The sequence below is a fragment of the Marmota marmota genome, unplaced genomic scaffold (assembly GCF_001458135.2).
Source record: "Marmota marmota marmota unplaced genomic scaffold, marMar, whole genome shotgun sequence".
Classification (NCBI taxonomy): domain Eukaryota; kingdom Metazoa; phylum Chordata; class Mammalia; order Rodentia; family Sciuridae; genus Marmota; species Marmota marmota.
Window position 1 is genome coordinate 13330403 of NW_026000093.1, and position 14750 is coordinate 13345152.

Sequence of the window (14750 nt, forward strand, 5' to 3'; positions counted from 1 at the left end):
AGGCGGGTCGCGGTCCGCCCCTCTGTCCCCCCGTCCTGTCCTGCCGAGGACCTGCGTTCCGCACTCGGCCGCCTCGGGGAAAGAGCGAGGGAAGAGGCGGGAGGGTCGGGGAGAAGGAGCATTCTCCTGAGGCTGGAGGAGGCTGACCTGCGTCCCCGCCCAGCCCGCGCCTATGCGGTACTTGAAGGATGGCGAAGAGGTCGCGCAGGTGGGTGACATCCCTTTCGCCCAGGCCTATCGGCACAGTCTCCGTTCCGATTCTCTTTCTTTTCCTGGTTGTCCCCACACCAGACCCTCCCCAGTCGGAGCAGAGGTTTTCCTTTTCGCTGCCATACAGCGTATTCATTCCCGTTGGCTGAAGCGCAGCCGCGACGTGTGGGACTAGTGTGTTTAAGACGCAGAGAAAGTAACAAATACTTAGGTTGCTCCTTTGAGTTGATTGTTCCCATAGCGCACGTCTAGATTCCTAATCTCTCACATTCACTTCTTGGAGGGAGGTTTCTTCCCAGGTAAGTCTGTGCACTCTTGGGGAATACTCTACGCAGGTAAAGTGGTTGTGTCCTGCCTGGATGACTTGAAAATGGGGTTCTCTTTTCTGAATTACAGTGCCAGTCAAAACAGGAACTCCGTGACAAACCAGGGCGGGCATCCCTCTGCCAACTTTGCTACCTTGAAAGGTTATGGAAAATCCTCTGAGGAATAGCTGAGGAAAGAGTCTTTTTGATCTTTTCTGTTATTACCATTCTCATGTTCTGAGCATTATGTATATATTCTTAATATCGTCTGCTGGGAGATGTCACACTGTTACTACCAGGAGCTTGGTCTTAAAACAATGTGTTTTATACACTTAATATCTTGAGTGTCCATGTTTGATTCTTACTTTACCTAGGTGTTGCACAGAGGTGTAGGGCACATCTTTTTTTTTTTGGGGGGGGGCGGTTGAAACATGTGCTAGACTGAATGTATGCATTTAAGTCTTATTTATATACTAAGAAGTAGTTACTCCTGAATTGGAGTAATCCCTGAAATCAGAAAAATCTGAAGTGCCTTTTCAGTATTATAAATAAACCTGAAAAAATGTTTGGCAGAATTCCCAAATATTGTTATTTATTTATATCCAGAGACTCAGTCTTTAGTCTAGAGTTGTATTTCCTGAAATTTAGTACCAGGAATCATTTATAGAAGATTTGAGTTAAAATTGGCAATAACTACACAAATTCTTTGTTTTATTAATATATTAAGCATCTGCTGTAAGATGGTTCTGCAGAAATCAGCACAAAATATGTTATTATTAGCTTATTATTTATACTGCAACTGCAGTATAAGACAAACCCTTGAGGTGGAACAAATGTGAGTACACACACACACCCCTAATCCCTTTATAAAGAGCTTCTCAACCATGGCACTATTGACATTTTGGATTGAATGATTTTTTGTAGTGGGATGTTCAGCAGCATCCTTGTCCTCTGGTCAATAGAAGCCAAAAATGCCCCACTTCTCACAGCCATGACAATCAAAAGTGCCTCTGGACTTTGCCAAATGTCTTTTTTTTTTTTGATGGTGGGAGAAGGTAAAATCATTAGGTTAGAACTACTAGTCCAGAAATTCAAGAACTCAATTAAGCTTTCCATCTTCAGGAGACAGACAAATTGACAACTCCTATAATTATGTTTGTGGAAGTACTGGCTTAAGCCTTTTGAATTTTTGAATCTAAAAAATATTTAAAAATAACTTTATTATGCAAAGTGAAAGTGAACATGCCAATTACAGAAATTTATTTGTAGATGATGTGTATCATTATCTACTTAACATTGATATTAATCTTATTTGAAACAGTTTCTTGTCTAATTCTGTTATCAGCATTTAGCTAAAGTTATAGACATGTTTGAATGTCAAAACCCTCTCCTTCCAGTTGGTTTTCTGTCTTTTCTTCATTTCATAGTTGTGTATGCTCCATAATAGTATACCAGAAGGGAGAAATTATTTAATGATATCTTGTCTGTATAAATTATTTTCTTTTATTGATAGTACTGTAAGCTTGAGATCTAATCATTGATTGTATTGTTGGCTTTTATTCCTTCTCAGCTGTGTAATTTAATTGAAACATTATAGAATGATTTATATGGTTATATGTCTGGGATAATTAAGCATGCTGAAATGAAACTACACCCCCCTGGGGAGTATACAGGTAGAGGATGCAGTGAGAAATTATCATCTCTGAATGGTGCATTTCTTGGGTCTTTATAGTTGAGTGAGTTTCATGCTGTAAACTGTATTTCTTATATATGTAATATGATTCTGTGTCTTAGAAGATAATGGAATGTGAAATGTTTTGAAGAAGAAATAATCTGTTCATCAAAGTCCACTCTTTTGGCTAAGAATCTTTTAATATGTATGAATTCAATGTATAGTAGAAAGAGAAGGAAATCAGTTATTTCAAGTTGTACTTTCAGATCTCCAGTATATAACCATTTAAGAATTTGAATGAAAACTATACTTTGTTGTGTAAAAGTTTTTGCACAAGTATAGGCATAAATCCTATAATATACTTTTTCTGTGTGATCTGAAAAAAACACCTAAAAGTAGAAAACCAAATGATACCTCAAGTGTGAAACAGCTGAAGAATGTTGGCTCTTTTGATCTTTTGTAATAGCTGTAGAATCTGTCATTGAAATTTACATAAAGGAAAAGGCTTGTTTAGTATTGAGACTTAAAATAGTTTTAGATCTCACTGGGGGTTTTTATGACATAATTTACAGGTAACACTAAAATTGGGGTATCTATTATTGACTTATCTATTATTGATTTTTAAGAATATTTCTGCAATAATTTTAGTTTTTAAAAACTAGTTCTACCATTAAAAATAAACTTTAAGAAAATTATGCAAGGGAGCTACTAAGGAATGAAATTAACCAAATCATGTTATGAACATATGTATTTATAATAACAAAGCCCACTATTATGTATAATTATAATATACCAATAAAAAGTATATAAATTTAAAAGATCATTTTTGTAATCCCAACTACTTGGGAGGCTGAAGCAGGAGGATTGTGACTTCAAAGCCAGCTTGGGTAATGTAGTGAGAACCTGTCTAAAAACACACCAACCTACAAAGCCTATTCACTAGTAACGTATTATGGTATTTATATTTGAAATGATAAATGAGTATACTAAACTGAAAAGGTGAAAGCCAGCATTTACTTTGCAAGATTTTATTTTTCATTGGTTGTGCATAGCAATTTTTTTATGTTATTTGTAGCTAATATGTGGGGGTAAAATTTTAACAAAATATGGGAAATGATTTTTTAATCAGGTGTGCATTAACTGGAGATATTGCTTTGGGAAAACAGATAAACTTTGCCCTCCATTTTTATCTTTTAATATAGGGAATATGGATTTTATGGTCTATAAGGTGGCCCTTGCTTAAATGTATAATCTATTTTGACAGTCTTTTGTAATAATTTTTTTCTCATTTAGGGCAGTGCATACTCTAAAAGAATCAAATAGAAATGTTCTTTTGTTTATGGATTGCTAGGCAGAACATTCTTTAGCATTTTAGTTAGTTAATTGTCAAAATTTATGTGGGGTCAAATTTGTCTTACTATAATGTTGCACAGTCCAGATTTGGAAATAAATACTCATGTATGCAGTACATCACATTAACCACTGGGTGGCCTAATTTCACTTTTAAAATCAACCTGGTAAAATTTTATTCCTTGAATGCAGTGGACTTAAAAGTAAATGCTCAGTTACCATTTCACCAAAAAGTATAATAAAAATATATTTTTTGCTTATGATAAAGATTTCAGACCTGAGGCAGTTTGTGATTAAAAATGTGATTGAGGGGCTGGGTTGTAGCTCAGTGATAAAGTGTTTGCCTAGCATGCATGAGGCATTGGGTTCGATCCTTAGCACTACATAAAAATAAACAAAATAAAGGCATTCTGTCCATCTACAACTACAAAAAAAGTTTTTTAAAAAATGTGATCGAGTTGAAGCAAATTTACTACAGCAGATTCTATGGAACTACTGATATTTCTCTAATTTCAGACCATTAGTTACTTTTTCAATAAAAATAAATTTTGAAAAATTTTCAAATTCTTCCTTTGGCTACCTCATTTTACTGTTTTTTTTTTTTAAATTTGTGTGTGTATGTATGTGGTATAATTGTTGTCCTTTAAAATCAAACTTCTCCCAAATGTTTTATCTTAATATCATCAACTGAGGATAGTTTGTGTATTATTTCATGGGTAAAGACATGACTACACATCCTATTTGCTTACATCTTCTAAGATGTAAAGTTATGCTTAATCATTTTCCTGGCTTGATGTGTTGTAGAATTTTTAATGCTTCTTTTTGCTGTTTCATAATTACCTTGATCACTTTGTTCATTCATAATTTACAAAACTATTTTCATATGAATATAGTAGTTGGTTATATATTAGGCATTTATAGAATAAATATTTTCTTCAACTTAAAAAAAAGGAAACTGGCAAAATAATTCAGGAAACCAGGTCTTAGACTGGAGAAATATTTTGCTCTGTGACTGGAGAAATAATTGACCTTCTTTTGCTATCTTGATTAATCCCATTAGCCTAGAAATGGTTCATTTATTTAATTACATAGTAGGCAGCTCAATTTCATTGAATTATATTACCAAAACCTATTACTACAGTACAGAAATGCCAAAAGATGGCATAACAAATAGAAAAATAGAGCAGATATGTTTTGATAATTTCTAACTCTTATTGAGCAATGAGACTGTTTCATTTTTAAATGAATGTTGGTAAGGTTATTTGCAGATTTTCATTTTTTTCTTGGTATATTATAGGCTTTCTTGGGCATCTTCCTATTGTTGTTAATGATGACACATTTTGGGGATCTTCTGTCACTCTTATTTGAAAGTTATATTCTTTTCAATAATCATTTAGTATGTATAGAAATGGGTATGGTCCAATGGTAGAGTGCTTGCCTACCTTGCACAAGGCCCTGAGTTCAATCCCAGCTTCACCGCCCCCCACACTCATGCACAATAATAACTTGATGCCAAAACTAAGAAGTAGGTCAGTTAGACTCTAGGAAAGTCCCAGTGGTAGAGAGGTGATTCTAAGAATTCTAATTTAATGTTCCCTCACACTCACCAACTCAAAAAACCCAGCTTCCTGACACTGAATGGGCTATATATGTATATATAGCTCATTGTCTGAAACTTTTGACCATGTTGAATGTAAAATGTATAAATGAAACCTTATGTAAATGTAAAAATTTCTCACAAAGTATGTGGTTAAAAAATATGGGGCTGAATTTTAAAGTTAAAATGAACAAGTTTTTAGGAATATTACTCCTTGATCACTGGTCTTTTTGACCAAAGTAACATTTTTGAACACATAGCCTTATGACATTTTGATAAGAACTTTAAGGTGGATTTTGTACAGATTAGATGTGATATAGATGCTTTTGTGAATATTCAAGACTATGTGGTCAAATTCCCAAATTAAAAATTGTTTTGACTTAGAAATAACCTATTTTTTAAAAAAACACTCAAGTACTCTGTTATGGAAGCTATTTGGATGTGAGGGGAGGGAGGGACAGGAGAACCTGTGACTAGCATGCCTGAGGGTTGTTTGGGGTGTAAGAAAGTGGTAATATTATTGGCATTTCTAGGGAAGATTAGGCAGCATAGGAGACACCCTCAAAGAACTCCTTCTGTACTGAATTTTTAAAAATGTTTGTTTCAGCAGGTTCTGCTTCTTAAAATTCTACCACTTGGAGGTGAATTTGGATTCTGAGAGTCCATTTTAACAAGTGGGAATGCCTTCCACCTCCTCCTAGAGGTATTTTAATTTTTTTTTAAAATTTTTCTTTCTCATATCCCCTTTGAAATCACACCTGTATTGAGAAAGATGAAAGTTTTGGTTGGGTTTGAAGGGAATGAGATAATTTTGGAATATGATATAGCACTTGAGGAAGGTGGAAGGATAGGAAGGATTGCTCATTAATCTTACAAATATTTGAATGGCAGGTACTGAGCTTGGTCGTCAGAGGTGAGCATGGTAAACATGGCCTCTGTACTCTTGAGTTTACTGTTGGTTGAGGAGGTTGTGAGAAACATTAATAGAAGAAAGAGTAGATGCTCTGAGTAAACAATATTATGGAGCTTTATCTGATTTAGTAGCTTAGAATTTATGAAGTCATTGGACCCTGAAGCACATCCAAATTAAGTTTGCTCTTGGGTAATGAGGTGACATTTCTGACAGTTGAAGATGGCTGCCAGTAGCAGGTATTTCCTTTAATTAACCGTGTGTTTTTGTTTTGTGCATAGTTAAACAAACAACCATGGAAGGAAGGACTGGCAGATTATTGTTAGAAGAAAGATTGGCTTCAGGGAAGAACACTGGAAAATTAAAGTGCTTTGAAATACAGAAATAGATAAAAAAAATCATAAATAAGAAAATAGGGGATCTTAATGTTTTCCCTGTTCAGATGTGAACAATTTTGATCCTTATCATGTTAAAGAAAAAGAATCAGGGAGAAGGGGTAGGCTATGGAAAGTTACTGGAGAGTAAAATTGGTCAAATAATGTTACATGCCTGTACCAATGCACTGCAATGAAACTCCCACCATTCTATATTATTAATATGCACAACCAACAACAAAAAGTTTTGTTCCTATGGAATTTGAAAAGTCAGAGGAAATTAAAAATTCCTGCAAAGATCTGTAAACAATTTACATTAAATCTAGGCCTTTATATTTCAATTTTGTAAGACTGAATGTAATATATTTAGATACTAGGCACTCACATGTTCTTAACTATATTACAGTAAGGTTAGACAAATCTTCAAACTCTTGCTGTTTGAAATCAGAATGAATTTTTGGAAAAGAGTTAAATCTAGTAAAGCAAAAATAATTTTGAATTCTGTTAGGTAATCAGATTATGAACATAATATAGGGCCACTTTTCTGTGTCAAGTGTTGAATGAGGTGTTCAATATATTTTCTCATTTAATTTTATCCCTAAAGCAACACTGGATTTATATGCATTTTGCAAATAAGTTTACTAAATTCTTGAGAGGTTAGTATGGTCTGGGTTACAGAAAAGTTAGAACTAAAGCCTTGTTCTGATTTCAAAATGCACTTGAGGTTTGTCTTTAGTATCTTCCCGCTGCGTAGTACTCTTTCCTGTGTTTCCAGTTTGTTATAGAAAAATGGTTAAGTAATGGACTTAGAGATCAGCCATACCATATTCAGTGGACAGTTGTTAATAAGTTAACTTTTCTAACTCAAAATTTTATGTTCTGTGAAATGTCAATGATAATAATATTTCCTTTTTCTGGTTGTTGTAGTTTTAAGAGAGCCTCATGGGCTACCACAATGTCTGGTACTTAAAGTTTTAAATAAACCTTAGCTTTATTCAGTCCTCTGGATACTCCTTTAACTTAGTTTATTATAGAAGCTTGCCCTCTCTTTTTTGGCTTTATTCCTTAAGATTCCTTTTTTTCCCCCACTTCATAAAAACTCAGATTCTGACTTTGGACTCTTCTTCACTATGTTAATTTTCCGTGGGACATCTCATGGCCTCAACTGTTCTTTGTATCTTGCCAATTGCCAATCTGTGTCTCTACTCTAGATCTTGTATCTGAACAGAAGAACCATGTGCTCATTGCCTTTTAGATCTGCTCTACCCAATAGTAAAAGATGAAAAAATTTACATGATCTGAAGAGACACCAAAATATTGTTTGACCCAATAGGATAGGTATTGGCAACATGTGGCTGTTGAGCAACTGTAACTGAATTACAGTGTACTATAACTACAAAATACCAGATTTTGAAGACTTCAGTTAGCGAAAAGAATGTAATATTTCATTTATAATTTCTATTTTGATTATGTGTTGAAATGATTATGCTCTTGATATACTGGGATAGATAATATTTATTAAAATTAATTGCAACCATTTCTCTTTTAAAAAAATATGGGTACTAGAATATTACATATGTGGCTTGCATTATATTTCTTTTGGGTAGTTATTTTCTAGATGTATCCCCCTGTGTATTTCTCAAGTACCTTGAAAACACCTAATCTAAACTATAGTTACTTTCTCTCCCTCCTCCCAAAGTCGTATTTCTCCTACCTCTGTTCCCTTCCTTAGAAAATAGTTCTAGTTATATTCTCAAAGTGATAAATTTTGTTATCTTTGATTCCTCCTCCTTTCATGTCCCTCATAGCCCTAAGTTTCAAAAGTCTTTTATTTCTACATTTTAAATATTTGTCAGTTTCATGTACTTCTTTCCATTTACTATGGTATCTGGATTGGTCACTTTTGTGGATTCTGAATTTTTGACACATTTACCTCTCTTTTGCTCAAGAACATAAAGTAGAATTCTTCTCTACTTTTTAATAGTACTTTTATGATTTTCATTTTAAAAATGTAAATATTTGTTTAATCTAAATTAATTTTATTGTAAAATAGGACTCTAGTTTTTAAAAATGACTGCCCAGTATTTTGATACCATTTATTGAAAAGTCTGTCTTTATCACATTGATTTGAAATGTTGCTGTTATAGCTTACTGAATTTTATATGGATTTTCTTTTTTGAATGTTCTCCTCTGTTACATTTATGTGTATCTCTATTCATGTGCCAGTACCATTTTGTTTTATACTTATTGTTTCTCTACAGTATATTTTTACATATTAGGTAATGCTAATTCTCTTACTATTAATTTTTAGACCTTTCCTTTCTGTATAAGTAATAGAATCAGGGGCTGGTGTTGTAGCTCGGCGGTAGAACACTTGCCTAGCATGTGTGAGGCATTGGATTTGATCCTCAGCATGACACATAAATAAATAAAATAAAGGCCCATTGACGACTAAAATATATATATTAAAAATAATAATAGAATTAGTTTGTTTAATGCCTCACCAAAGTCTATTGGTATTTTCGTTTATTTTAAATTTATAAATTAATTCAGGGAGAATGGACAATCTATAATTCTGTTATCCAAGTACGTGGTCTAGATATTTTTCATTTGTTCCATTTTCTGTTTCATAAGAGTGCTTACCCTTTATCATACATTGATTTTATACATTAAGGTTATTTCTAGATGTTTAGTCCTTTTGTCATTGATATTAGTAATGGATCACTTCTTCCATTGTGTCTTTGAACTGGCTTTGGTTTGTATTTTACCATTCCCATTTGTCAGATGTAATAATTTCTTGCTTGGGTTATTATGAATATTACTAATTGGTGTTCCTTCTATTTCACCACAGTTGTGTCATTAATTTTTTTTCTAAAACAAGATATTTGTTTTTTCTTCCCCATTGAAGCCATTTAGAGAATAAAGATCAAATAAAGAATAAAGGCCATCTTCTTAGAATGACATATAAAGTTATGATTTGGCTCTTGGTGATATATACAGCCTTATCTATTTGGTGTCAGTAAGAATTGTAGCTCTTCCCCATTGTATGACTTAACTTTTTATACTTTAAATAATCTCATTGGGTGTATATTATTTAGTCTGAGTGGCTTCTTCATTCATACCTTCATATACAGGTTCAATGATTGAATTCACTAATTTAAATAAAATTCCTTATTTTAAAAATTGTGTGGTTTTTTTTTTAATAGTGAGGATGAGGATGATGACCTTCAGTATGCTGATCATGATTATGAAGTACCACAACAAAAAGGATTGAAAAAACTCTGGAACAGAGTAAAATGGACGAGAGATGAGGTAGTTATCTGGCGAGATTTCTTAATTTTGTACTTATATGTATGATAAATTAATACTATTGTAGTTATGGAAGATATTTAAAAACAAATGGAAAAGTTGTCCATAACTTGCACATTCTTTTTCTTCTGTCAGAGACATGAATAACTTACTGACATTGGGGCTGACAGAAATAGTATGGAGGAACTTTTATGATAGTGGCTTTAGTCATATAAATGGTCACTAGCTATGACTTGACAGAATGGAGAGTTGCCTGTGTTCAAAGGTTTAGGAAAAGGATGGGGGAAAGCTTTCTAATTTTTAAATCTGTTTTAATAGGATGATAAGTTGAAGAAATTGGTGGAACAACATGGAACAGATGATTGGACGCTAATTGCTAGTCATCTTCAAGTAAGTGAAGTGTTAAATTATATATCTAACATGACTGATTTAGGACATTAGGTTATGTTTGCTATTTTTAAAAAATGTGTCTACATATTTTATACTTAGGTTTCCTTTCTAAAAATATCCTTATTTTTCTGGTCTGCTTGTAGTTGGTTGCTAATGGCTTAGAGAGTCTGATTTTGTAGTACAGGTTGAGCATCCCTAATCCAAAAATCAGAAATCCAATTTCTTTAAAATCTGAAACTTTTTTGAGTGCCAACATGACACCATAAGTAGAAAAATTTTCACACCTGATGTCATGTAATAGGTCACAATAAAAATGCAGGTACACTAAAAATATTATGTAAAATTTTCTTCTAGTTATGTATAGAAGGTATGTATGAAACATATGTGATTTTGTGTTTAGATTTGAGTCCCATTGCAAGATGTCTCATTATGTATAAGCAAATATTCCAAACAAACAAAAAACCCTAAAGTACTTCTGGTCTCAAGCATTGTAGATAAGGGATACTCAACCTATAAAGATTTGTTCATGGACCAAAAGACTACCAATATAAAACAAAAATAACATGAAGTTTGGGTATTGCTTTATAAATATTTGTGATATTATGTTAAAATATTTTGAGAGAAGTTAAATATTGAAATATTTTGATAGCTAATTAGTCAAATCAGGAAGAACTGTTGAAAAGTTTATCATCCAATTCCTAGATTTTAAAGTGTTACTGATTTTTAAAAAAATTATCTTTATTGTTCATCATACTAATATTCACATACTATTTGTTAGTATGTAATTTTATAACCTACAAAGTATATTTACATATACTTTTATTAACTTCCTAATATACTGTGGGTAGTTAGACAAAATACTCACATTTGAATTGACTACTTTGTTTCAGAAACCACATTATCTGTATTCTTTCTATGTTGTCATAATGCCTCTTAACATAACTTGAAAATTGAAATCAAATAATGTAAAGAATAAGTTTTGGAGTTAGTCTGAATTGTGTTCAAATGTTAGCTCTACTCACTTAGAAAAATTATTTAATTTCTTTGACCTTCAGCTTTCCTATCTATAATAGGTAGATAATACTACTCATTTCTAAAGTATTATTGTGAGAATTAGAAATAATGTATAAGAAATTCAGTGTAGTTCCTGACATTTACCAGGTGTTCAATAAATGGAAACTAAATTAGAAAAATTATTTACATTAGCTTTATGTCCTTTAAGTATGTGTGTGCTGCAAGGACATATGAGAATAACCTGATTATTTTGAAGAAAGGAGTAGCCTTAAAATGATATATGCATTGATATATACAAGCCATAACTGAAGAAGCTCAGTTTGAAAAAGAGTTATTTGAAGTCCATTGGCACAAAGCCATTGGCAGACAAAATATTTATATCTATCTCATTATATTTTTCCATGTTATCTGTAATCTTGTGTATGAACTAGTAACTTTGTAAACTATGAATCTATAATGAAATATTAGGTATTATTGTTATTTTCCTTATAATACATTATAGTTACTAGGTCATGAGAAGATTAAAATAAGGCTTCATTTATTAATCAATTTTATGGTTTAAGATGTTTCTACATAAAGTTTTCTCATTCTGGCAAATTCATTTTCCTTTTAAGTGTTAACCAATTTAATTGAAATGTAATGGAGATCTTCTGTACAGATATATTTAGTGTTTTCATAGTAACTTGGGGATCATTTATAAACATCCTTTTAATGCCAGACAGTAGTAAAGTCATGCCTTTAGGGTTTTTAAAAATTGTTTTATCTAGATTGGGGACTACTATGTTGTTTGAGTTCTTATGTCTGCTTTGTGTAGTTTTCTGCCTTTGGCCTTTTATTCCTCAATCTTTGATCTATTTCTGTATTAGGAGGATCTTGTGTAATACATGTGTTGTTTGCTGTATTATAAGACATAGTGTAAGATACATATTTTAATTTCAAATATATTGTCTTTATTTGTAATCTAAGCCCTACTAATTAATTTTAAAAAACAAAATTGGGGTATAGACATGAAAAATAAACATTACATGTCAACTATACTATTTTTGAAGACTTGTTCTTAAGAGCATGAGATATAAGTTTGGATTGACTTGCTTTCTGGAAGACAGTTGTTCAATAATATTTTCCAAATTCTTTCAGAACCGTTCTGATTTTCAGTGCCAACATCGATGGCAGAAAGTTTTAAATCCAGAATTGATAAAGGGTCCTTGGACTAAAGAAGAAGATCAGAGGGTAATGTGTTCATGTTTTTTTATGCTAACCTTATAGATGCACTAGCTTTTTTCCCTCACTAATTGGTAGTTTTAACACATAAAGTATGTATGTAAATCACTTGATTTTGTGCTCTAGAGGCTGTTTGCTAAGAATTGAATGTCAAGTACTTAAAATGCAGTTTTTTTTGTTTGTTTGTTTTTTTCTGAATTGGGTCAAACCAAATTAATATATATAGCCCTTTGTTTCTGAGAGTTTGAAGAATATAAGAAAATGCTTACTATGTGTGTTTAATTACCTTGTTTAAAGCTTGGTTTAGCAATATTTAGGATGTACTTTCCTGTCAAAATTGAATTCACATATTAAAAATATTTTAATTTTATTTTTACATTTAACTTGAATTGTAAGGAAATCATTCTTATTTCTTCCTTTTGACCTTTAATGAACCCCAAAATTAGATATCAGGGCATGATATTTCCAAAGTATTTATAATTTAAAAACCAAGATCATTTGTTGTGCAATAAAAGTTGGAGAAGAATAGAAGAATTTTTGACCCTGACTAGGAATTATTTTATGATCTTTAAGTCATGTAAGTTGCTAATATAGTTGGGGAGTTAGCATTCTTACTACTACGTACAACAGTTTTAAAAGTTACTTTACTAGAATCTGATTTTCTTGATAACTGATGGCAAGTTTTAAAATGTGTGACCTTGTTTAAAAATACATTTAATAAATTCAGAATTTTATTTTTTAAAATATAGTAAATAGACACATATAGTGAAAATATTATTATATATTAAATTTAAATATATAAACTGTTAATGATGTGATATTTGACAGTGAGGCAAAGTGGTGATGAGGTAAAGTAGTCTAGGAATAACTATTTTTACAATTTTTAGGTAAAATAAAAACAAACTTAAAATGTAGGGAAAATAATGCATAACCTGTATGTTTTTCAGTTTGAGAAAGGAAATGTGAAAAGCCAATAACTATAGTTACTTCCTGCTTCCAAATTGGTTTATTGGACTTTCTGTTTGATTTTTTTTAAGATATAAGAATAGAAAATATACATGTCTCAATGTCTTTACTATTATTTCCTATTAAGTTTGTATAGAAGCAGTTTTACTTATGAGTCACTTTAATTAGACCCTTGGATTTTAGATAAGTTTGTAATCTGTGTTTAAACTTGTCAAATACTGAAGATTTTTTTATTAATGAATTTATTTTTATAAATTGTTGTTGTAGCTTAAATTTTATGCATTTATTAAGATGTTATTCTTGGGCTGGGATTGTAGCTCAGTAGTAGAGCACTTGCCTAGCATGTGTGAGGACTGGATTTGATTCTCAGCACCACATATAAATAAATAAAATAAGGTCCATTGACAGTTAGAAAAAAAGAATAAGAAATTCTTCTTTAAAAAATGCTATTCTTTAAAAGAGAATAAAATCGTGGCAGTAAATGGATGGAATTGGAGAATATAATGCTAAGTGAAGCAAGCCAATCCTAAAACACCAAAGGCCAAATTCTTTCTTTGATATGAGATGCTGACTTATAATGGCGATGGGAGGAATGGAGGAACTTTAGATAGGACAAAGGGGAGGGAGGGGAAGGGAGGGGGCAAAGGGATAGGAATGATGGTGGAATAGACATCATTGCCCTAAGTACATATATGAAGACATGAATGGTGTGAAAATACTTTGTTACAATCAGAGACTTGAAAAATTGTGCTCTATATGTGTAAATTGAAGTGAATTGCATTCTGCCATCATGTATAACAAATTTTTAGAATAAATAATTTTAAAAGATGCTATTCTTAATGTCTTTTTAAATTTATTTATTTTTATTTTAATTTTTTTTTATGGTGCTGGTCATTGAACCCAGGACTTCATGCATGCTAGGCAAAGTGCCTTACTACTAACAGATACCCCAACCCCAACTGTCTTGAGTTATGTTTTAAAATGCTTTTTTAAAACTTTGCTTCTTAGGTTATTGAACTGGTTCAGAAATATGGACCAAAAAGGTGGTCTTTAATTGCAAAACATTTAAAAGGAAGAATAGGCAAGCAGTGTAGAGAAAGATGGCATAATCATCTGAATCCTGAGGTAAAGAAATCTTCCTGGACAGAAGAAGAAGACAGGATTATCTATGAAGCGCATAAGCGGTTGGGAAATCGTTGGGCAGAAATTGCCAAACTGCTTCCTGGAAGGTGCTTATATAAATGTATATACATGTTTCTGTACTTAAACATGACCATTATTACTTTACTATTAAATATATTTGCAAGAACCCCATGGCTTTTATTTATAATTAAAATTAGACTACATAATACAAGCATCCATTTGAGATCATTTGTAGTAAATTCTGGAGTAAGGAATATTATTATTTTTATAATGAAAATTTATAGCAATA

General features: G+C 32.1%; 1 protein-coding gene across 2 annotated transcripts in view; it reads left to right on the forward strand.

Annotated features, from left to right (window-relative positions):
- The first annotated feature begins 7 nt into the window (after window positions 1-7).
- The window catches only part of Mybl1 (MYB proto-oncogene like 1), a 35599-nt gene continuing 20856 nt past the window's right edge, over window positions 8-14750 (forward strand). For both annotated transcript variants that reach the window (XM_015485700.2, XM_048782984.1), the window contains exons 1-5: window positions 8-208; window positions 9625-9730; window positions 10046-10117; window positions 12269-12361; window positions 14327-14547. In XM_015485700.2, the coding sequence (XP_015341186.1) occupies window positions 189-208; window positions 9625-9730; window positions 10046-10117; window positions 12269-12361; window positions 14327-14547 (512 nt within the window). In that variant the 5' untranslated portion in view covers window positions 8-188. The remainder of the gene's footprint in view (window positions 209-9624; window positions 9731-10045; window positions 10118-12268; window positions 12362-14326; window positions 14548-14750) is intronic.